General features: G+C 44.7%; 1 protein-coding gene across 2 annotated transcripts; it reads right to left on the bottom strand.

The window, feature by feature from the left end:
* On the bottom strand, positions 1 to 25,157 carry LOC148010040 (uncharacterized). 2 transcript variants are annotated; one of them, XM_087672757.1, is made up of 4 exons: positions 24,842 to 25,157; positions 24,701 to 24,774; positions 24,394 to 24,487; positions 1 to 274 (listed from the first exon to the last, which is right to left on the bottom strand). In XM_087672757.1, the coding sequence occupies exons 1-4, from the start codon at positions 25,040 to 25,042 to the stop codon at positions 257 to 259; spliced, it is 387 nt and encodes a 128-aa protein (XP_087528883.1). In that variant the 5' UTR covers positions 25,043 to 25,157; the 3' UTR covers positions 1 to 256. The 2 variants fall into 2 exon arrangements, with proteins under 2 accessions (XP_087528883.1, XP_087528884.1); XM_087672758.1 differs by lacking the exon at positions 24,394 to 24,487 and having other exon boundaries at positions 24,842 to 25,152.
* Between the last annotated feature and the right edge of the window lie 317 nt (positions 25,158 to 25,474).

The following is a 25,474-nucleotide window of genomic DNA, read 5'->3' on the forward strand; positions in this document are numbered from 1 at the left end:
TTGAAGATTAAGAAATAACAAACCTTTCACATCAAAGAAATAAATCTGACATCAGACATTGCTATCAAGTCATCATACAACGCCCACAAAATTAAGAACAAGAAAATTCTGTATTCTATGCCCAGCCTTCGTGGAACTACATCTGACTTCCAACGGCTAGACCGCTTATAAAAAACTCTTGACAGGTACAACCTTGGAAGAATGAGAACACTAATCAGCTTTCTTTTCACCACTGCAACAAAAGAAGTGAGGAAGCTTAACCCGACCACAGGTCCTGTAAAGCAGCCAAAGGAGAAAATGTCACATAACACACACAACCAACAAAGCTTGTGTGTTCTCAAAATCAAAAAGGAATAATCAAAAATTAATGTCCATGTTCTCATTAATATCAAAAAGGAATCAGCGGTTATACCCCAGTGCCTCACTTTCTTCTTAAGTTTAAATTATTACAGACATAGCTTTCCTTGACAAGAGAAAGCTTACACCTTTTTATAACATTAGATCTTATCACATAATAACTTACAAAATTGAATCAAAGGTATCTAGTGATAGGAAACTGAAAACATCTAGGAATTCATAGTTTGTCTGGCACGGTTGCTGATTTAATATGCAGGTTTCTTAACTCTAAATAATTAATCTGAGATTATCTCTGCAGATGAAATAGGTAGACATCTTGAATATCCCATTGGCACGAGATCTATCTAAAACAAACTCACTCAGTCACAATGTTGATTGTTAATGATTGCTCTAGATTTGTATGGGCCTTCTTTTTGAAGGCCGAGTCAGAGGCTTTTCAGCACTTTTCTGACTAGAGGAGCGTGGTAGAGAAGCAGCCCATTCACAGAGTTCAAACTGAGAGCGTATCAGCATGAGGAGTTTACCTCCTATGAGTACCAGCAGTGCTGTTTTTCTCATGGCATTCAGGTGGAGCATGCTAGTGTTGGCACACCATCAAAGAATGGTGTGATAGAGAAATGGAAAAGAAGCATTGGACTGCTCCCTACTTGATCATTGTGGGCTGCCTCATACTCTTTGGGGTGAGGCTGTGTCCACTGCAATTCACGTCCATAACCATTCTCCAACCACAATTGTTTCTAACATGAATCTGTGAGAGTGCGCAGCGAAAGAAGAACACGAACACAGAGGAGAGGAGAGAGGAAGCAGAGAATGAAGGAAGAAAGTCTGCACTGACTGAGATGAATGCTGAATACACTGGAATGGACAGAACAGTCCCTGCACGCAGCCCGGAGCGTCAGTGAGGGAACCAGGACAGACTGGAAGCAGAGGCAACACCAATGCCGGAGACGGAGACGGAGGGAGCAGTGCTGAACCTGCAGAGCATGAATGCTGGACTGACTGGGGGGGCAGCTATAAATAGCCCCCAGCCAGAAAACTGGCCGACCAGCTAAACTGGCCGACCTGGCCAGATCTGGCCGACTATGGCCAGATCTGGTCCGACTGACCAGAACTGGTCCGACTGACCAGAACTGGTCTGACTGCCCAAAATAATGGGCAGTCAGCCCAAAAACAGCCCAGACCTGGGCTGTAAAATGCCCAAGGCTGCATGCTGACTAAAGCAGCCTAAAAACACACTGACAGAGCTCCTCTGTCTCCTGTCAGACTCTGACAAGAGCTCACAACCAGGAGATGACAGACTGAGACTGACTAAGAGCAGGCTAACACCCCCTCTCAACTCCTGGGAGAGTTTGAAGACCCAAGAACCGCATGTGATGAAGCAAAGAAGCCTGAGGCAACGGCTTCGTAAAGAGATCAGCTGCATTGGCCGCCGTAGGACAATAGACCACTACCAGCTCCGAATCCACGATCCGCTCTCAAACATAGTGATACTGAACCTCAATGTGCTTCGTACGAGCATGAAACACCAGGTTCTTGGCCAGAGCAAGAGCACTCTGGTTATCCACGCGCAGCTCTGTAGGTCCGGTCTGGGAAAAACCAATCTCCGCGAGTAAGCGACGGAGCCATACTGCCTCCATAGCGGTCGAACATAGGGCCCGATACTCAGCCTCTGTAGAAGAAAGTGCCATAGTAGGCTGCTTCTTACTGCTCCAAGAGACAGCACCAGATCCAAGGGTGAAAGCATAACCTGTAGTGGATCGTCGAGAATCCACATCACCTGCCCAATCCGAATCACTCCATCCAGAAAGGGTAATCCCATCTCCATACATGATCCCAAAGGATCGAGTCCCCTGCAGATAGCGAAGAACCCGCAAGGCCGCCTGCCAGTGATCCTGGGTAGGAGTCTGCATAAAGGAAGACAATAAAGCCACCACAAAGGAGATATCCGGCCGAGTGTGAAGCAGCCAGATAAGAGAGCCGACAAGGCACCTGTAACGGGTGAGATCGGTAAGAGGAACTCCAGGTGTCAAAAGCTTGGACTCAACGTCCATAGGACATGAGATAGGCCGACACTCAGCCATATCAAACTCCGAAAGAAACTCGGAGATGTACCTGTGCTGCGAGATAAAAATGCCCTGTGCCATCTGATAGATCTCCAGACCAAGAAAGAAGTGAAGGATCCCTAGATCCGTCATGTCAAACTCCTGCTGTAAAATGGACCGTGTATGCTCCACCTGCTGAGTGTCGCTCCCTGTAATGATAAGATCATCCACATACAAGATGAGGAACACCGAAAGAGAATCCACAACCCGTAAGTAGAGGTTGGGATCATAAGCGGAGCGCGCAAAGCCACTCTGTAGAAAGAAGTGGTCAATCCGCTGGTACCAAGCACGAGGAGCCTGCTTTAGGCCATAAAGAGCCTTCCGCAGCCTGTAGACATGATCCTCCTTCCCCTGCACAAGAAAACCAGGAGGCTGTGAAACATAAATCTCCTCCTCAAGAACGCCATTCAGAAAAGCAGACTTGACGTCCATCTGATAGACAGGCCAACGGTGGTGAGCAGCAAGAGCCAAAAGCACTCGGATGGTGGACATCCTAGCTGTAGGAGCAAAAGTCTCAAAGTAATCCAACCCTGCACGTTGGGCAAAACCCTTGGCAACAAGCCTAGCTTTGTGCTTGTCCAAGGAGCCATCTTCAAGATATTTAGTCTCAAAGACCCATTTCACACCAATCACCTTCCATTTCGCGGGACGCGGTACAAGCTCCCACGTATGGTTGCGCTCGATGGAGTCGAGCTCGGCCTGCATAGCCTGTCTCCAAATATCCTGTGCAAGAGCCTCCTCCACAGTGGAAGGCTCGGAATCCTGAAGAATCTGTGACATAAGAGCATAGTTCGCACATAGTGAACTGTCCCGCTGGGCCTGTAAACGGGCTGATCGACGAGGACCTGTAGAAGAAGCAGAAAAGTGAGTAACACCTGAATCCTGCATGAGCCGGCGATACCATAAAGGAATCCTGAGAGACTCCTCCTGTGAGGGAGACCGGGGGGTCTCCGGAACCTGTAAAGCACCCAAATCGGAGAGGGATTCCCCCTCACCGAGAGAAGGTAGATCCTCCACATCTGAGGAAGGCTCTATATCCTGTGAAGATCCCGAAGTGGCGGAAGAAGAGCTCGTAGAAGACGAAGGCACATCCACCAAGGGGGAAAGGGAAGCCGAGGGAGGAGGAACTGGGGGGGTGCTAAGAGGCATCCTGGAAGGAAGTGAAGGGAGAGAGGGTGGGGGGGGGGGGGGGGGGGGGGGGGGGTCGATGATGAAGAAACATCGGTAAGAGAACCATCAATCGGATCCTCAGAGACAGAAACCTCATCAAAGATCACATCCCTGCTCACCTCAACCTGCCGTGTCGTCGGGTCGTAGAGCCGATATCCCTTCGTGGTCGTACTATAACCAACGAAGATAAGCTTTCTCGACTTAGAGTCGAACTTCGTCTTCCTCTTCTTCTTGTCCACATGGACAAAAGCATCGCACCCAAAGATGCGAAAATGGGACACAGAAGGCTTCTGTCCAAAGAAAGCCTCATATGGAGTCATGTCCTGTAACGCCGAAGTCGGAGAGCGGTTGCGGATATGCACCGCTGTAGCCACCGCCTCACCCCAAAGGAAGTGAGGAAGACTCCTATGCTCCAGCATAGATCGGGCCATCTCAATCATGGTCCGATTCGCACGCTCCACCACACCATTCTCTGATGGTGTGTTCGGATGGGAATACTCCACCCGAATACCATGATCCCTGCAAAACTGAGAGAAAATGTGAGAAGTGAACTCTCCACCGTGATCAGCTCGAACACCACGGACTTTGGAAGTTGTTTGGGTCTCCACAAACACCTGCCACTCACAGAAACGGGAGTACGCCTCGCTCTTGTACTCCAAGAAATAAGGCCACACATAATGACTAAAGTCGTCCACAATCAGCATCAAATACTTGGCCTTCCCAAGGGAGGCCGTGCCCATAGGTCCGCAGAGGTCGGTATGTACCAACTCAAGCGGAGAAGTAGCCCTCCTAGAAGCAACCTGCGGGTGAGGCTGCCGGTGCTGCTTGCCCCTCAAGCAACTAGGGCACAAAGTGTGAAGAGGAGGGAAATCAGGAAGTCCCTCCACCATCTTCCTCCTAGAAGCCCGGCGAAGGGAAATGTGGCGTATAAAGCCCACCCTCCTGTGTACCTGTCCAAAGAGCATCACCTGTAGAAGCATCCTCCACTGTGACTGCATCCTGTGTAAAAATGACTCGGGTACCTAACTGAGTAAGACCATGTACAGATAATAGGTTAAAACCCAAATCAGGCACATAGAGAACTTTGGCGAAGGAAGACCGCCTGTCAGAAAACTCCATGAACAGGAACGGTAGAATTGTCACCGATGGTAACTGTACCCCCTCTGGAACGAAGATCCTGAAGCCAATCCTGACGGAAGGTCATATGTGAAGATGCTCCATTGTCGACGAGCCAAGGCTTCTCCTGTGTGGTAGACGCTAGGGCAGTGTCTTCCTCAACAAAGAGATGCACAAACGCAGATTCTGTTGTGGCTGGGGCTGCCTTCGAGTCCTTCTCCTTAGGCTTCAAATGGGGATACTTCTGCCAACACTTCTCCTCGGGATGAGTGCCCTTCCCACAATGGGGACATTTGGGCTTCTTCTCCTTCGCATCCTTCTTGTCTTCCTCCTTCTTGTCCTTGGCCTTCTCCTTCTTTTGTTTCTTCTTCTTGCCACCACCTGTGCCAGTCGTAAATGCTTTGGTGGAGCCTCTGGCTCCCACCTCTTTGAGTCGCTCGTCATGCTCCAAGACAAGCGGGGAAAGCTCCTCCCATAGGAGAGTCTCACGGGTTCTCGTAGTGATGAGGCTGGTGTAGAAGACATCATATCGGGGTGATGGCAGCTGAGTCAACAGAATCATCGCCATATCCTCAGACGATATCATACGACCAAGAGAGGCGAGCTCGCCTTGCATATCCTCCATCTTCGTGATGTGCTCCTTCATGGAAGAAGAACCATCAAGACTGAGCATCCACAACTTCTTCTCCAGGAAAATCTTGTGGGCAAATGTCTTGTGCTGATACAAAGACGCAAGCTTTGTCCATACTTCCGCCGTGGTCTTTAACCTGTGAACATGTGCAAGAACAGAATCATGGAGACTCATAAAAAGAAAGGAACGGGCTCGAGAGTTGAGCCTATCCCATAAGGCCGCACGGTCCATAGAGGTGCCATCGGACGAATCCACAGGGGGTCGGTTGATGGGCGAAGAAACAAGCTCCCATAGATCAAAGGTATCAAGGATGCAAGCCACCTTGCATGACCATAGGGAATAGTTGGAACCATCCAACTTGTCTTCCTTCGGAAAGGAAGGGAGAATCGGCACCTGGATAGAGGGAATCAAGGAAGGCATCCGCACAGTTGATGCAGTCTTCACTGAAGAAACCTTCGCAGTAGATGGAACCCTCTGAGATGCATGGACTGAAGAAGGACGAGTGCGAGGAGGGTCTTTCCGATGACGAACTTCACGATAGTCCCGCCTCCGCTCAGAGGAATGATGAGAAAGAAGCTCATCCTCTGAGTCTTCAAAGCCTGAAAACTGGTAAGACATCTTCCAATCTGCAAAATACCAAAAAAAAGTTGTGCCGCTGTTGAAAGAGGACCAACAGTGTGGTCACCAACCACCAAGATGCAGGCAGAGAGGGCCTACAACCACCTGGATCTGCAAAACGCAAATAGATCTGATGTCGAACACCAGAATCGAGACCACCAGCACTGGGAACTAGCCCAGACAGAGGTCGCCTGCAGGAAAGGAGCAGCCTGGGGTAGAAGTGACCTGCAGAGCAACAAAACGCAAGCTGTTGGAGGGTCGCCCTGCAGTAGAAGAGGTCGCCTGGCAGCAAACGCAGGGTTGCTGCGTCACTGGATGACGTGGCAGCCCCTGTGTACAGCAAACGCAGGCTGTACAGCCTTCTGATGCAGTCGCCTGGCTGTAAAAGACCTGTTGGCAGCCGCCTGAAGCAATCTCCTGGCTGTTGTGGAACTGTGGGCAGCAGCAGTAAGGTATTTCTCTCGTCCTCCGTGCTCTCAATCAGGCTCTGATACCATGTGAGAGTGCGCAGCGAAAGAAGAACACGAACACAGAGGAGAGGAGAGAGGAAGTAGAGAATGAAGGAAGAAAGTCTGCACTGACTGAGATGAATGCTGAATACACTGGAATGGACAGAAGTCCCTGCACTGTTGTGGGGACGACATGCATCACTGCAAGAGACATAGTATTCACAAATATTGAGAGCATTCTCAAGAATATCAACATCATAAGCATGATAGGCACCATGCTCATTATCAATTGAAAGATCAACATAAAGATCAATGCCAAGGTCATCATCAACAATAATAGGTGCAAGTTGTGAATCCTGATTTGAAGAGTGAATATTATCCTGTGAAGGAGGTTCATCATCATATAGAAAAGGAAAAGCAGTGAGTAATGACTTTGTATAGCAGAGGCAGCACCAATGCCGGAGATGGAGACGGAGGGAGCAGTGCTGAACCTGCAGAGCATGAATGCTGGACTGACTGGGGGGGCAGCTATAAATAGCCCCCAGCCAGAAAACTGGCCGACCAGCTAAACTGGCCGACCTGGCCAGATCTGGCCGACTATGGCCAGATCTGGTCCGACTGACCAGAACTGGTCCGACTGCCCAAAATAATGGGCAGTCAGCCCAAAAACAGCCCAGACCTGGGCTGTAAAATGCCCAAGGCTGCATGCTGACTAAAGCAGCCTAAAAACACACTGACAGAGCTCCTCTGTCTCCTGTCAGACTCTGACAGGAGCTCACAACCAGGAGATGACAGACTGAGACTGACTAAGAGCAGGCTAACAGAATCCCTATGAGACTTTTTATGGGAGAAAGCCCTCCATTTCTCAATTACCTAAGGAAAAGAGGAGGAAATTAAGTCCAAGCTTCACACCCTCATTGGCTATAGCCAAAACACCCAAAAGCTCTCAACTTTATGACCTTGTCTCCAGTAAGGTCAGAGTTGGCCAAAAGATGGATGTCCATCATAGCACTCTGCCAAGTGGTCCTACTTCCAATTCTACTCCTATAAAGGCATAGCTTCTCCCTATTCAAGAGCCACCTTTCAGCCTCGGCTTTCACCCTTGCTTCCAACTCCGCAAAAGCCCCTACCCCACTCCCACCTACACCTTAGGTGTAATGCACCTAGGCAATGCCCACGCACACATGCTCATACGTCAGGAAAGCACTAGGAAATGCGGGGGTGTATGACATGGCAAGAGAGCTGCATGGGCAGCAAGACCACACGACAGCTGAAATTGTGCGCATTGCACAACATGATGCCACTGCATAAACCACCCTAAACTACCCTGTACATGCCTATGCCCAACCAGGCAATGACCATATCTCTAATACCTGCTCTCAGATCCTAGAAGAAGTGAAAGACTAAGGGATTTGCAATGCTGACAAAGAACCGCCTGAGGAAGTGCTTTGGTAAAACAAATCTCCCACATTATCCTCTATCTTGCAATACTCCATCAACGGTCTCGTCCAAGTGCTTCTCACCAATGTAGTGATATTGGATCTTTATATGCTTCATCCTAAGCATGGAAAAATGGGATTCCACACCAAGGCTATGCAACTCTCATTGTTGCATAGAAGTGTAGTAGCCCCTATCTATTGTGAAGACCCAAGCTCCTCTAACAATCTCTGAAGCTAAACGGTCTCACAAGTGGTAGTACAAGCCTCTCAATACCCAGCCTCTATAGGCTATTTCTTGATGCTCCAAGAAATCCCACCTATACCTACAAGAAACAATGCCCTACAGCCCATCTCCTATGATCAACATCTCCAAACCAATCTGAATCCATCCAACCTCATAATAGCCAAACCATTTGCACTTGTAGGATAAAATAAACCAAGGACGGGGGTCCCCCTTGGTAACCGCAATATCCATAAGGCGGCATGCCCCAATGAACCTTCTTAGGTTCACTCATAAAACATACAAGCGAACCAACTGGAAAGCACAAATCAATCCTAGTATTCAAAAGCCAAATCAACAACCCAATCAACTATCTATGCAAGAAGCATCCACCAACGATGAATCTAGATGAGCCATAGCCTTACAATTCGAATCCATGGGAGTAGATATGGTCCCACACTCCTATATCTCAAAAGTAGTCAAGAGCTCCTACACATACCGTTGCTAGGAAAGAAAGATTCCCCTCTCAGTCTAGCATATCTCATGACCTAGAAAGAAATGAAGGAGTCCATATCCCTCATCTCAAACTTCTCATGAAATGTTGCCTTAGTCTACTTGATCCTCAAGGTATGATCACCTCTCAAGATAAGATCGTCCACGTAGAGTACAAACACTATGTGCCCTTCAGCTGACGCATGGGCATACAAATTTGAATCGGATGTAGATATCCGATACACTAACCTATCTTGAAGGAATAAGTCTATATTTTTGTTCCATGCTCGGAAAGCTTGTTTGAGGCCATAGAGGGTGTTATATTAATAAGGTAAATTACGGGAAACAGGCATGAGGGATGACCGTCCGGAAGCCTTGGGCGCCCGAACGGGGTTTAGGGGAGCCTAGAATTAAAGAGAGTCCAGGAATAGTAGGACTCACCAAGAAGTGACGGCTAGCAATCGAATCACGATGGGAGTTGCTAGCAATTAACTAGGCAAGGCTGGGAGGAAAAACGTATCTCGTGCCCCTATTGAGAATCGAACTGTGTACTCTTCCGTTCTCCTCATATCATCAGTTTCTTCATTGAATCACCATCTCGACTACAACATTGATATCCGAGCCGCCATTGCATCCTGCTGGAGCCGTTGGGTCCTGTTTCAGCCAGCGGGTCCTGATTTCGTCAGTTATTCACGAAGATTTTTTTTCGGCGTCTTATTGCGTGAGGGTCAGGCGATTAAGGCGTGAGGGTCAGGCGACTAAGGCAAGGGTCAGGCGATTAAGGCATGAAGGTCAGGCAATTAAGGCGAGGGCCAAGCGACTTGATGGACACGTCACCCGTCATCCGTTTAAACTGGCCACAGGGAGACGTATAGCGTGAGACGGTACTCCACATGCCACATGTCATACACGACTGTCCTTGGAGAGCAGTAATACAACAGCAGTCAAATCCGTCACCAGCCGACTGAAGTCAGTCAGACCTGTCCTATACATAGAAGACATACTGATGGTTCACGTGACCATTAAGAAGGGGGATATTTAGTCCCCTTCTTACTAGTCGTTTCTGCCAATAAGCTTCATTTCCAGCGTGACCGGCTTAGTTCGGGAAGGTAAAAATTATCCCTCACTCTTCGGGCTTATTAATAAAACCAGCAACAGTTGCCCTGTCATTATAACCAGGAAAGTACTTTACTTTGTATACAAATTTCTTATCTTTGCTTTCCAATTCCAGTGTATTAATGGCAGAAAAAGGGAAACAGGGAGTAATGGAAGGTTCTAGTTCTGGGGACCACCCTATGGTAGATCCCCATGAAATGGAGATGCAAGAAGAACAGTGGGAAGAATTCTTTGCCACACGAGAACAATTTGATGATCTAACTGCTCGTGTGCAAGCACAGGGGGTTCAAATGGAATTTTTAACTCAAACACTCACCGAAATAAAATCTCAATTAACTTTATTACTAGAAAGGGATAAATAAGATAGAAACCTCAGATATCCCATCTTCATCGAAAGATTTAGATGTGACTATGCGAGATCCTAAGGAACCCCACCATAAGTTGAGGGATAATCCAATTCTTAAAGATATGAAACCCCCTCAGTTTCACGGGGAGAAAAAAGATAGAAATAAAGACACTATCTTTAATTTTCTCCAAAAATGGGAAGATTTACACAAACTTAAAAATATTCCACCACATCTCCAAGCGTTGGAGGCTAGTTTAACTTTGGGGCCAAAGGCGTATAAATGGTGGCGAACTTTAAAGAAGGCAAATAAAATACCTGAAACTTGGGCTCAATTTGAATCCGTCTTTTTGAAAGAATTCCTTTCTGAAAATGAAATGGAAAGAAATTGGGAAGATTGGGATTATGTCAGACAAAAGGAAAGACCCCTGCTGACATATTTGGAGGAATATCGTGAGATAATCCTCAAATTGGAAGGAATAGATGAATTTCAAAAGACAAGAGGATTCATTAGGGGACTAGATAAGGCCTGTAAAAAGGAAGTAAAAAGGAGTTCACCTAAGACACTAGAAGAGGCAATTAAATTTGCATTAATCAATGAAGATAGTACGCGTCCAGGTACACTCACTAATCTCATTGATACGGAGCACAAGTCTAAGGAATTGAAAACCTCAAAATTTGTAGGCAAATTTAAAAGAAAAATGCCATTTTTTAAGGGCAAGAAACAACCTTTTGAAAAGAAACAATATGTAAGGCCAAAGTTAAGTCCAGATGACTTTGATAAGGCCAAAAAAAAAAAGCTGTGTTTTAATTGCCTATCCCCTAACCATGCTGCTTGGAATTGCCCTCAAAGGAAAAAGGGGGAAGACAAAGGCAAGAATAAGAACAATGGCAAAGGAAAAGAAAAACAAATCCGCATGAAAGGTATTAATCTTTAGAAGTCTTGCACAAGGATATACAACACAGGTGTTGTATGTCAACTTCTATGTGGCAGCCTACCTTTGGGACACATGATTTAGTTAGAGTGCATGGATTGATAACTAGAAAGAGAGTTAGAGTCATGATTCATGACTCTGCTACATGATTCATGACTCTGCTACCCACAATTTCATAAATAATGCACTTGTCAAAAAATTGAAACTTCCCCAACAAAAGAGTGGACATCAATATGTTGTTCGTATGATGCAAGGTCAAGATAATAAAATATGGGATACAATGGTATCCAATTTGGAAATTGAGATCCAAGGATATAAATATAAACTTAATTTCCAAATTATGAATATGGAAAGAGCAGATATTGCTTTAGGGAGGGAGTGGCTATGGGGATTGGAATCATCCTTAAAACGTAGTTATCATCATAATACACTAGAATTTGAAAGGGATGGTAAGACTTTTGTGATTCAAGGTAAACATGAAGTATCTGATAATCCTTTGTTGTGTTCCACTGAGGTTCAGAAGCTGATAAAGAAGGAAGCTTGTGAGGTATATATGTTATGGTCTCTTCCTCTACAAAACACTTTTACTTTCTGTAATATAAAGCAACAATTTTCTTATGTTTGTGAGTAGAATGTAAATAATGAATTAAGTAGTTTGTTAGATGAATTTAGAGATGTGTTTCCTTCTGATTTACCAAGTGGCCTTCCACCAGATAGGGGTCATATAAATCACCCAATTGATACAAATAAGGATACGCACCCTATTTCTAAACCACCGTATAAATTAAGTGAAACACAGCACTAAGAAGTTGAAAGACAAATTAAGGATTACCTTGATAAAGGATTTATACAACCCAATAATTCACCTTGGGCTTCGCCAATTTTATTAGTAAAAAAAAAAGATGGTTCTATGCGACTTTGTGTTGATTATAGAGCACTTAATAAAATAACGGTGAAGAATAAATTTCCTATGCCTAGAATGGAAGATCTTTTTGATCAATTACAAGGGGCAAAATTCTTCACAAAGATAGATTTAAGATCAGGCTATCACCAAGTAAGAATTAAGGCACAAGATGTTCCTAAGACAGCATTTCGTACTAGATACGTGCATTATGATTTTCTGGTGATGCCTTTTGGTCTCACTAATGCACCTGTGAGAGTGCACAACGGAAGAAGAACACGAACACAGAGGAGGAGAGAGAGAGAGCAAAAAATGAAGGAAGAAAATCTGCACTGACTGTAATGAATGCTGAATACAAAACTGTGGACTGATCAGCCCCTGTACGCAGCCTGAAGCGTCAGTGAGGGCACCAGATCAGGCTGATGATGACGGCAGCACCGAAGACGGAGGAAGATGACGGAGTCGGAGTGTGCACCTGCCAAAGAAGGAGGGAAGATGATAATACAACTGACTGCCAAGTGGGAAATGGCTATAAATAGCCAAAAAACCCAAAAACTGGCCAACCTGAAATTTGAGGCCATAAATATGTCCGACCAGCATTTAATGCTGATCCGACCAGCATTTAATGCTGGTAAAAATGCCAAGAATGCTCAGAAAAATCCCGAAAAGGGTGGACAATGTCCGGCAGGTGAGGCAGGCTGAAGAATGCAGAAACTGCCCCGGGAAATGCACATAAAATCCCGACTAGAGGAGAAAATGCACTGAAATGCAATAAACTGAGTGCTCTAGAATGAGCTACCTCCTCCTTCAAAACAAGTGATAGACAAGTCAAAGCTCCTAAAGTCCTCATCTGACTCAGACTGAGGCTCACAGGCAAGAGATGACAAGGCATGACAAACATGACTACTAACAACCAGCTACCTTTATGAAGCTGATGAATAGTGTGTTACGGCCCTATCTAGAATATTTTGTAGCAGTCTTCTTGGATGATATCTTGATCTTTAGTAAATCAAGAGATGAACATTTGGAACACTTACAATTGGTATTCCAACTATTAAGAACACATTCCCTTTATACGAAGAAAACTAAATGTGAATTCTTCGCACAAGAGGTCAAATATTTGGGACATATTATCTCGAAAGAAGGAATCAAGATGGATCCAGAAAAAGTAAGGGCAATTATTAAATGGCCATCTCCAAGGAACTTGGAAGAGCTGTAGATCTTCCTAGGTTTATCTGGATTTTATCGTAGATTCATTCGAGATTATGCCAAAATAGTTGTTCCAATGACAGACCAACTTAAAGGGAAAGGAAAGAGCTTTAAATGGGGAACAAACCAAAATGAAAGTTTTCAAAAACTTAAGGTAGCTATTGCTACAGCTCCAGTACTATTAATTGTGGATCCCAATAAACCATTTGTGGTTGAAGCCGATGCCAGTGATAAGGCGATAGGCGCGGTCTTATTACAAGAAGGTCAACCAGTTGCTTTTGAAAGCAAGAAATTAGACCGTGCAAAATAGAGTTATTCTGTTTATGAGAGGGAGCTGTATGCAATAGTACATGCAATGAAGAAATGGAGGCACTATTTGTACGGTGCCAAACTTTTGATCTTGTCGGATCATGAAAGCATTAAGGGGCTTAATGACCAACCGGATCTACAAGGGCGTAAAGCCAGATGGGCCGAACTCCTCCAAGAGTTCGACTATGAGATAAGATATAGAAAATGAAAGTATAATATAGTAGCTGATGCACTCAACAGAATGCCCATCATAAATGAATTGAGTTTTACTCAGTTCACTTCCGATTTACTTGAATCTTTAAAAGGGAAATGCCAAGTTGATCCGCCATATTCCAACATATGGGAAGCAATATAAAATGGGGATCCAAATGAAAGTGCCTCCACTGAGGAAGGAATATCTGAGGATGTTCAACAAGGAAATGGAGCATCAGGGGTTGCTCAAACCGGATTCAAGTGGAAGAATTTTACCATTGATAATGGTTATTTACTCTACAAGGGTAGGGTATGTGTCTCGAAAGATAAAGAAATAAGGCGCCAGATACTCTTTGAGTGTCATGATACCCCTAGTGCGGGACATCCAGGAGTTAATAAGACTTATAGTCTTATTAAAAGGCAGTTCTATTGGCTTGGCATGAATAAGGATGTCCTTGACTATATGGTCAAATGTAATAAATGCCAGGTTAATAAAGCTAAAAGATTGAAAATGGGATTTTCCATCCATTAGAGATTCCTTTAGGAAAATGGGAGAGTATCTCCATGGATTTTATTGTTGCATTACCCAGAACACAGAGGGGGCACGACTCTGTGTGGGTGATTGTGGATAGGTTAACCAAAATGACTAGGTTCATTCCAACTTCAACTGATGTTAAAACACTAGAATTGGCTAGATTGTTCGTAGAGAACATATACCGATTGTATGGCCTTCCGGCAAATATAGTTTCTGATCGGGATAGAAAATTTGATAGTCAATTTTGGAGGCGGTATTTAGGAAGTTGAATACTAAACTTAGAATGAGTACGGCGGACCACCCGCAAACTAATGGGCAAACTGAAAGGGTTAACCAAATCCTTGAAGATATGCTTAGGGCATATGTAAGTAAAAGGCAAACTAATTGGGAAGAATATCTACCAATAGCAGAGTTTGCATATAATAGTGCCAAGCACTCTTCCACTGGGTATAGTCCATTTATGTTAATGTATGGGTTTCAGCCCAGAGCTCCTCATACAATAGGATTGCATAAGAAAAAGGTTCAGGTAGCCAAGGACTTTTTGGAGGATATGAATAGTATGTTAAAATTTTCTCAAGAAAATATTAAGAAAGCTCAAAATCGAGCTAGAGCTTGTGCAGATCCTCACCGAAGAGACGTATCCTTTGAAGAAGGAGAATTGGTCTATCTTAAAGTGCCTGAACAAACTAAAACCATGAAAACGGGACAATGTCCAAAGCTTTCACCCAGGTATTGTGGTCCTTTCACAATACTTAAAAAGGTGGGAGAACGGGCTTATAAGCTCCAACTACCTACTGGTAGTAAAATACATCCAGTTTTTCATGTGAGTAAATTAAGGAACAAGCTGGGTGATTTGGATAATTTAATCTTAAATGATAACATTGAGGAGCTATTAGATGACCAATCTAATCCACATAAACCAGAAAGAATATTAAATGTTCGTAACAGACGAACAAGGAATACTATTTATCAAGAATGTTTGGTCGAGTGGAAAGATTGTTCAGAAGAAAGCTCAACATGGGAGCGAGAAAGTACCCTAAGAAAAAGGTTTCCCAATTTACAATTAGACCTTCCAAGTATCGTTTTCGAGGACGAAACCGATTCTTAAGGGGAAGGAAATGTTATATTAATAAGGTAAATTACGGGAAACAGGCATGAGGGATGACCATCCGGGAGCCTTGGGCGCCCGAACGTGGTTTAGGGGAGCCTAGAATTAAAGAGAGTCCAGGAATAGTAGGACTCACCAAGAAGTGACGGCTGGCAATCGGATCACGATGGGAGTTGCTAGCAATTAACTAGGCAAGGCTGGGAGGAAAATACGTATCTCGTGCCCCTATTGAGAATCGGACTGTGTACTCTTCCGTTCTCCTCATATTATTACTTTCTTCATTGAATCACCATCTCGACTACAACAGAGGGCCTTCTTTAACATGTATACCTTACCATCTGAAAAAGAAAAGCCAAGAGGCTACTCAATATAGATCTCCTCATTTAAGTCGTCATTCAAAATCGTGGACTTGACATTCAACTAATAAACCAATCATGTTTTAAGCCTGCTGACTGCAAAGATTGCTCTCGAGGCTGACGGAGATCGAGATCCTCGAGGTGGAGACATACGCATTTATTTTCTCTGCACCTGTGTATAATTCTGCATCCTTATACAGCATTCTTCACTACAGATTCTCTGTGTTTCACTATCTCTTTCTCTCTCTCTCCTCTCTTTGTTCACTGTTTGTCACGGTCATTCGCTTCCGCATTACTTCACTCTGACATGGCATCAGAGCATTGAAGGACTTGTTAGCCTGTCCTGGGCCAGTCGGTCAGCTCCTGGGTATAGGCAGTCGGCCCATTTTATGGGCAGGATGGACATTATAGTGCAGTTGGCCAGTTTTGGGCCAGGTCGGCCAGTTTGGAGGCTGGGGGGCTATATATAGCAGTCCCCCCCCATCAGTCCCATATACTGTTTTGTAGATTTCAGCACACTCTCCCTCCTCTCCCACTCCGGCATTGGTGCTGCCATTGTTTCCAACCTGATCTGGTGCCCTCACTGACGCTTCGGGCTACGTGCAGGGACTGATCAGTCCACACCTTTGTATTCAGCATTCATTTCAGTCAGTGCAGATTTTCTTCCTTCATTTTCTGCTTTCTCTCTCTTCCTCTGTGTTTGTGTTTCTTCTTCCATTGCGCACTCTTACATGGTGTCAAAGCCTAACTGAGAGCACGGAGGAGCTTCCATCGACAGAGAGACACCGTTCCCTTCCTTGCTACTGCCATATCTTCTCCAACAGCCAAGGCGGCTCATTCTGGTGGTCCACACTCTTGCGTTTGCTGCAGGCGGCAGTTTCTTAGGCTGCCACATCATCATCTCACTCCTCCTGGGTGCGTTTTCTGCAAGGCGGCCTTCCCCACAGCTGGGCAACACTCTTTCTACTGGCGTTTTGCTATTTTGGAGGTTTTCTCACCCTCTGTCAACCCTCCTCTTGCTGGCGACTTCATCCCAGGCTGCATTTTGGTGTTTGGCGGCTTCTACTTCGGTGATCTACATCATCCATACTTGCGTTTTGCAGCTCCAAGTGTTGGGTGACCTCAAAACCCTGCATTTTGGTGGTCTTCTTGGTGGTTGGTAACCCCTCTGGTGGTGATCATTCGGCATCGGCAAATTTTCTTTGGTGTGCTTGGTGTTTGCAGATTTGGAAGATGTCTTACCAGTTTTCAAGCTTTGATGACTCAGAGGATGAGCTCCTTTCTCATCATTCCTCTAAGCGAAGACGAGATTATCAGGAGTTTCGTGATCGACGACGGGAGGAGACTCCTCGCACCCGTCCTTCTTCAGTCCATGCATCTCAGAAGGTTCCATCTACAGTGAAGGTTCCATCGGTGAAGACTGCTTCAAATGTTCGGATGCCTTCCTTGATTCCCTCGATACAGGTGCCCATTCTCCCTTCCTTTCCGAAGGAAGACAAGTTGGATGGTTCCCACTACTCCCTCTGGTCGTGCAAGGTGGAGTGCATCCTCGATACATTCGACCTATGGGAGCTTGTTTCTTCACCCATCGACCGTCCCCACATGGATCCGTCAGATGGAGCTTCTATGGACCGTGCAGCCTTGTGGGATAGGCTCAACTCTTGAGCCCGTTCCTTTCTCTTTATGAGTCTTTACGACTCTGTTATTGTTCATGTTCACATGTTAAAGACCACGGCGGAAGTGTGGAAGAAGCGTGCGTCTTTGTACCAGCATAAGACGTTCGCCCACAAGATTTCTTTGGAGAAGAAGTTGCGGATGCTCAATCTTGATGATTCTTCTTCTATGAAGGAGCACATCACGAAGATGGAGGACCTGCGAGGCGAGCTAGCCTCTCTTGGTCGGGTGATTTCGTCCGAGGATATGGCGATGATTCTCTTGACTCAGCTGCCCTCACCTCCGTATGATGTCTTCTATACCAGCCTCATCACCTCAAGGACCCGCGAGAAACTCCTATGGGAGGAACTTTCCCCGCTTGTCTTGGAGCATGACGAGCATCTCAGAGAGGTGGGTGCCAGTGGCTCCACCAAGGCTTTTACTATAGGTACCGGTGGCGGCAAGAAGAAGAAGCAACAGAAGGAGAAGGCCAAGGACAAGGAGGAGGAGGACAAGAAGGATGTGACGGAGAAGAAGCCCAAGTGCCCACATTGTGGGAAGGGCACTCATCCCGAGGAGAAGTGTTGGCAAAAGTACCTCCATCTAAAACCCAAGGAGAAGGACTCGAAGGCGGCCCCAGCCACCACAGAGTCTGCTTTTGTGCATGTCTTTGTTGAGGAGGATACAGCCCTAGCTTCTACCACTCAGGAGAAGCCTTGGCTCGTGGATAGTGGAGCATCTTTTCACATGACCTTTAGACAGGATTGGCTTCAGGATCTTCGTTCGAGAGGGGGCACTGTCACCATTGGTGACAACTCTACAATTCCTGTTCGAGGCGTGGGGACTTTACCTATGTTTTCTAACAAGCGGTCGTCTTCTACCAAAGTTCTTTATGTACCTGATTTGGGCTTTAACCTATTGTCTATGCATGGTCTTACTCAACTAGGTACCAGAGTCATTTTTACCCAAGATGCTGTCACACTAGAAGATGCTTCTACAGGTGATGCTCTTTGGACAGATACACAAGAGGGTGGGCTGTACAAGCTCACAGCCTTGGCTGCGAGGGCTTCCCACGAGCTTGGGCTGCTTTGGCATGCTCGTTACGGGCATCTAAACCTTGATTCGATTTAGCGGGCTTCTCGGAGGAAGATGGTGGAGGGACTTCCAGATTTCCCTCCTCTTCACACTTTATGCCCCAGCTGCTTGAGGAGCAAGCAGCATAGGCAGCCTCACCCACAGGTTGCTTCTAGGAGGGCTTCTTCACCACTTGAGTTGGTTCACACCGGCCTTTGCGGACCTATGGGCACGGCCTCCCTTGGGAAGGCCAAGTATCTGATGCTGATTGTGGATGACTTCAGTTGTTGTGTGTGGCCTTACTTCTTGGAGTACAAGAGCAAGGCGTACCCCCGTTTCTACGAGTGGAAGGTGTTTGTGGAGACACAAACTACTTCCAAAGTTCGTGGTGTTCGAGCTGACCACGGTGGCGTGTTTACTTCTCACCTTTTCTCTCAGTTTTGCAAGGATCACAGCATTCGGATGGAGTATTCCCATCCGAGAATGGTGTGGTGGAGCGTGCGAATCGGACCATGGTGGAGATGCCGATCCATGCTGGAGCATAGGAGTTTCCTCACTTCCTTTGGGGTGAGGCGGTTCAAATTTGATGTGGAATATTTTCGGATTCTTGATCGAGGATCGAAAGCGGTTCTTTCTTCAAGTTATGAGGAGAATGGAGTCTACAAGTTGCAGTCTTCTTCTACCTTGACTTCTCTTCTTCTTACCTCCCAAAATCAATCCGAGCTTTGGCATGCTCGGTTTGGTCACCTCAATTATGAGTTCTTTCGGAAGGCGTCTAAGGACCAGTTTGTTCGAGGTTTGCCAGATATTATGGTGAGTCAGCAACCTTGTGTATCCTACATCCGTGGGAAGCAAACTCGTGATGTTGTTCCCAACAAGGCTTCAAGGCGGTCTTCAGCACCCTTGGAGCTTGTTTCCACTGAAAATTTGTGGACCGATGAGGACGGAATCCCTTCGAAGGAATTTGTATTTCATGCTCATTGTAGATGATTACAGCAAGATGACGTGGGCCTATTTCTTAAAGTTGAAGTCAGAGGCTTTCTTCAACTTCAAGGATTGGTAGCTCTTTGAGGAGAACCGAGCGGGGCAAAAGCTGAAGACCTTACGATCGGATAAGGGCGGAGAATTTGTTTCTAATGAGTCTGCTCGGTTTTGTGCAAATCGTGACATACACCAAGAGTTTGCCAATACAAACAACCCTCAAGAGAATGGCATTTTGGAGCGAAAAAATCGTAGTGTGATTGAGATGGCCTGTACTATTATGAAGTATCGCCAGACACCTCAATGTCTACGGACTTAGGCTGTGGCTACTTCAGTTCACATCCTTAATCGTTCCCCTACTTCTGTTGTTGTTGGTATGACTCCTTTTGAGGCGTACTTTGGATCAAAGCCCGATGTTTCTTATTTTAGGGTTTTTGGGTGTGATGCTTGTGTTCACATCCCGAAGACACAACGTGACAAATTTGAAGCGGCTTCCAAAAGACAGGTGTTTGTGGGCTATAGCTCGCAATCTCAAGGCTACCAATTGTATGATCCTGTTAAGCAAGATGTCTACACGAGCTGTGATGTTCGATTCGTGGAGGTTCCAACCCTAGAGGGGGCTAAGAATCACCTTGTACTTGGAGATCCCGATGATAGCTAGGCCCCAGCGACTGTTCCTCTCGAGCCTGTCTCTTGAGGACTCTTCTTCGGATGAGAAGCCTACTACCCAACCACCGGATTCACTGATTGGTCCTCTGTTGACGGTGGACCTTCCAGAAATTTCAGCAGATAGAGAACGTTGAGGCGAGATTCGGCCTCCTCCTCGTTGGGCCTGTGACAGGCTCCAAGATTCAAGGATCGAGGGGGTCCCTAAGGAGTGGCAACCGCAGAATGGACCGCGAAGGTCATGGTGGCACCAGGCACTTACTAAGGAGCTTGTTTGCTCTAACCACTGTTTGATGTCCCGTGTTATACAAGATAGAGAACCTATATCAATGAAGGAGGCTTTACAGTCTGATCATTGGCGGAAAGCAATTGAAGCCGAGTTGGAGGCTATTGAGCGGAATGGCACTTGATACCTTGTGCCTCGTCCCTCTCATAAGAAGGTGACTGGTATCAAATGGGTCTTCAAGACCAAGTACCATAGTGATGACTCTTTGGAGAGGCACAAGGCTCGCCTTGTTGCTAAAGGTTTTGCACAGCAATTTTGAACAACGCCCAAGTGTTGATTTTTAGGCGGTCTCCTCCTGCAGGACAGCTTCAAACATATGGTCGAAGTTGCACCTAATATACGAGGCTCCTTCCACCATGAGGGTCGTTACTCTCTATGGCCAGCTCCAGCAACTAAAGTTTGAACCCAAAGATACGATCCAATCCTTCCTATTTCGAGTTACCCACATCCAAGACCACCTTCGGACTATGCAATCAGCCCTATTAGAGGCACATCTTGTTGGTATGGTACTCTACAAGCTTCCTCCGGAGTTTGATGGAGAGTGCTGCAACATTGGTGATAGGATGTCATGTGTGCTACATCAGAGACATCGTTGACGGACATGAGAGCCGCTATAATTCTTCTCTATTTTCAAGAGTTGGTACGATTGACATCGACATCAGGTTCTTTCCGAGGCACCTTGGTGGTGGCTTACACACCCACTACTTGGGTATCCATGGTTCTACTCTGATGGACATTGTTGTATGTACTATGATGAGACATTATCGTTATATACTATATTGTATCAGATCACCCATGATCTGAGAGAGGGTGTTAGCAGATTAGTCATAGTTCGTGGCTCAGTCTATGCATGTGGCACAACACGCTGGGCACCAAAGATATTTTAGGTATTTTATTTGTCAATATTTATTGTGATTTGGCATTATTTGCAGCCAGTCAACCAACATTTAATGTTGGCTGACCAATGATATTTTATGGCATTTATTTGGCCTATATATTCTCAAGCTCCCTCCTCCACACTCATTCATTACTTGATAGTTCTTGGAGAGAGAGAGCATGTGCCAATGTCCCCATAGCCAGTGACTCACATTGCTTCTATACTGTCTCATGTCTTGGTATATGGATTCCATTTCCCAAGCATACATCTGAGTTCTCATCTGTATTGTGTTCTCTCTTTCTTTTCTTTTGTCTTGTATTCAACAGTTTATTTCAGCACATGTTTATGCTTCATTGCTACACCACTTCTAACATGGAGCTGCATAAGACAAAATGAAGACTAGAGAGAGTGTGCATCTTCCAATTGGGAAGGCAAGCTATAAATAGCCAACAAAGTCAAAAAACCGGCCGACCTGCACCTATAGAAGCAATAAATGCTGTTCGACTAGAATTTAATGCTGGTCACAGTAGAAAAAATACAAGAAAAATACTAGAAGGCCACAGAAAAATCCCGAATGGCAAGGACAATGTCCGACAAGTAGAGGGAGCCTCGGAAAAGTAGGAACTGACCTAGAAATGCACATAGGAAGCCGACACCTAAAGGAAATGCACCTAAAACTCCCAAAGCTCCTATGTCTCCATTCGACTTTGATAGAAGCTCACAACTAAGAGATGATAGACTGACATGACTAACATAGGCAAGCTAACATTGCTTTGGCACCTTGCAATGAAATCGAGGACAATTGCAAGAATTTCAAGGGGGAGGACTATCACGAGAATGTGAAATTTTGATACTTTGCTTCACATTTCATGAAAAAATAATCAAATATGCAAATGTAACTTGCACATATAAAGTGTAAGTTAATTACTAAGACCCTGAGATATCAATTAGTGCCAAAGGCAAAAGTTATAACAATTTATATTGGATAAGTATTGGGTGGTACCTGTGTCAAATTTTGGCCTAGACCATTTAATTAGCACTAAGTGTCAATGGGGTGGCATTAGAGAATTGGCATCAATTAATCAATTAATGCTAGTTCCAGTCTAACAAGTGCTTAGGATTACTTGGGTGATAAATTAAACTAGCCAATTTAATTGTTGGCTAATCAAATTATTTTTTTGAGCCATAAATAATTACTAAATTAATTTCGAAATGCATATTCTGAAAATTAGTTTAATAAAGCTGAATAATGCTGAAAATTGTTTTGGAAGGCTGCCACTTGGTAAAACTTACCCATGCAAGTGGGAACAACATTTTTTGAGGCTAGGAGAAAGAGGGAGAGGCCATTCCGGAGGTGGAGAATCAAGAGAGTTTTGCTACATGCGCTAGTAGTCAAAAGGCATTGTTCACACAGCAGGCGGTTGTCTCCAAAGGTTGTCCAATAGTAGGCGGCTGCATACAGGGGCTAGCAACAACAATAGAAGGCTCCTGGGCAACAAGCAACAGCATTTAATGCTGTCCAAATAGGGCAGTGGCAAATTTTCTCACATTTCTCACAAAGAAATTCATAATTCTCTCTCTATTCAACATTCCCTCTCATCCTCCAACTAATTTCCATACTTCCTCAACAATTTCCAACAAGATAAGCCACTAGAGGTGCAAGTTTTGACTAATCTCTCCCATAACCCCTAATTTACAACAAAAATTAGAAAATGATAGCCCTTCGGAGGCATGCTTAGAATTAAGGCCTGAGACTTGAAATTCAATCACTAAAATTGAGGCAATTTCAAGAGATTCAAGTGGCCATTTAGCCAACAGACATTTGGGGCTGAATTTGTCACCCTAGAAGCACAATTGAAGGTCAATCCCCAAGCAAACCAAGGGGAAAATTGGTTTGAAATCTTGCTAGTCATTCTTGATAGCAAGAGGCAATTGGAGAGTGAAGGTGATTCAAGGAATCTCAATGTATTCTATCCAAATTACAATACAAGTTTTAGAAACACCAAAAGAAGTGCTAGTTTTGAGGCCAATAGGCTATCCATTGTCCAAGATTAAGTGACGAATTGTACATTTCAATTCTATGTAATTAATTACATACTACAATTGTTGATTAATCAGGTCAATACCACCCTCTCCAAAAAGAAAGATTGGTTATAGCTTTTTTAACCAACAAACATTTGCATTTGTTGCTAGAGGTCATTTCAACAGAAAACAATTTTGTTTTTACTGCTATTGCCCTTAGAGACCATCCCAAAGGCCTTTTCCAACCAGCAAACATATACATTTGTGCTACTACAAGTCCCTCCATCAGCAAACAATTTTGTTTTTGTTGTTGCTGCCCCTAGAGACACTCTCATAGCATTTCTAGCTAGTTCACATCTGCACTTTTTGCTAGCGCAATTCCTCCAAACAATTTCATTTTTGTTGCCATTGCCCTTCGAGATCATCTTCATCATCACCCACAACTTCAAAGAACTAAGTTTTGCCCTCTTCACTAATGTCCACCTTTATCCAATATCTTCTTCAACACAAACCCTACCCTCCCCTCCCCCCCCCCTCCGCCTAGATGATTGTATCTCTCCCTCAACGTTGCAGATTCCTTCATAGGTGCTACCACCTCATCAACCAAGACAATGCAATCATCTCGAGCCATTCCATCAACTCCAAACTCTATGATCTCATGCCTTAGCCTCGGTCCTAGGACACAAAGGCCAAGAACTCCCGTTGTATCACCATTAGAATTGATTCAACATTTCATTCCAAGACAATGCAATCATCTCGAGCCATTCCATCAACTCCAAACTCTGTGACCTTATGCCTTAGCCTTGGTCCTAGGACACGAAGGCCAAGGACCGCCATTGTATCACCATTAGAATTGATTCAACATTTCATTCATTATCAATGTTTCCGAGTTCATTCATTGTCACTATTTGTCACAAAATCTATCATCTCCACCAACCGTCTCCTTACGTAGTATCAAATTAGTCATAGGGCTTCCCTATGCTTTCTTTACATATACCATCATGGCCCACTGACAAGTGAGCTCATTGTGTAAGCATGGTATATATATGGATGGTTCCATCTATCATCTAAAAACCACCGAATAGCATCGAGAGTATAAGGACACTAACAAGGACACACAACTTTCAAATGGGAGATCTCAAACAAGCATTAGCAGTACAAGACACCAATAAGGACACCTGCGCTTTCAATGGGAAGGCAGGTTTGTGAATACAAAGCCTATGGTTGGGAGGTTACTGGGTTGCATGCTTGCTTTTCCTTTATTTCTTGGTTGTGCTTGGTACAAGCTACGCCTCCACACAGTGTCATCCTTGAGGAAACTTTCCGTGTACTGTAAAACCAAATGTGGCAAGCGAGGCAATGGCAAATCATAATATTCTTGAAATTATATTAAGTATTTCCGATCTAGATAGCAAATATTTGCTTCGCCAAAATATCACAGACATTAAGGAGGACGTGTTGAAAACGATCGACATTTTGGTAGCAGCCAAATCGTACATGAAAATGGAAGCCAGAAGAAGAAATGCTAATGTAGGTAACTTACTTGCATTTGATAATCACTGGAAAGGGCTTCAAAGCTTTAGGTCCGTTCCGTATCCCTTTACGCGACCTACTAACCTGGTTCAGCATGGATTAGAAGACGAAAACTAAAGAATCTGGAATCAAAGAGTGAAAACACCCGAACCTTGCGTTTAGGGACGGCCATGAGCTCCATAAAAGTAGAGGGGGAAGGGGCCAGCTCTCTCACGTCCGAAGGCCGTTGTGGCAGAGAATCGAGCGGGAGAGAGGAGGAGAAGGGAGCGGCAGAAGACGAGGTAAGACGTCGTCTTTGTTGCTCGATCAAACAGGATGAACGACGTAGGAGCTGCTGTACGACACGCGCCATCGTTAAGCCCGATTGTGTTCCTCGCGTTGATGCTTCCTTCCTCCTAAATTTTACTTAAGGCCAGGTTCTGCTTTGTCGCCCGTTTCTCGTAAACTTTTTCAAGAGCGGTCGTTTCTCGTAAACTTTTCATGAGACCACTCTTGAAGAAAAACATTTTGGTAGCATATACAAAAACCTTCGATTTAAAATTTTGGAGAGAATTTTAAATTCAAGTATGGATATTTATTATTTTTTAAAATATATGCTTTAAAATTTTAAAAATTTTACATTTTAATCTTTAAATTTTAAAAATTGTCCAATTCATTTTACATTAAACCTCTATTTTTCATGAACACTACGTGATGAGACCAATTAAATAACCTATACACCAATTATACACTGTTATTACATGGTAGAGAAACATACCAAAAGAAAAAGAGAAGTGTATGTTGT

This window comes from Lygodium microphyllum, chromosome 30, assembly GCF_053477565.2.
Source record: "Lygodium microphyllum isolate KBCC chromosome 30, Lygodium_microphyllum_v1.1.10, whole genome shotgun sequence".
In the NCBI taxonomy this organism is placed as follows: Eukaryota; Viridiplantae; Streptophyta; class Polypodiopsida; order Schizaeales; family Lygodiaceae; genus Lygodium; species Lygodium microphyllum.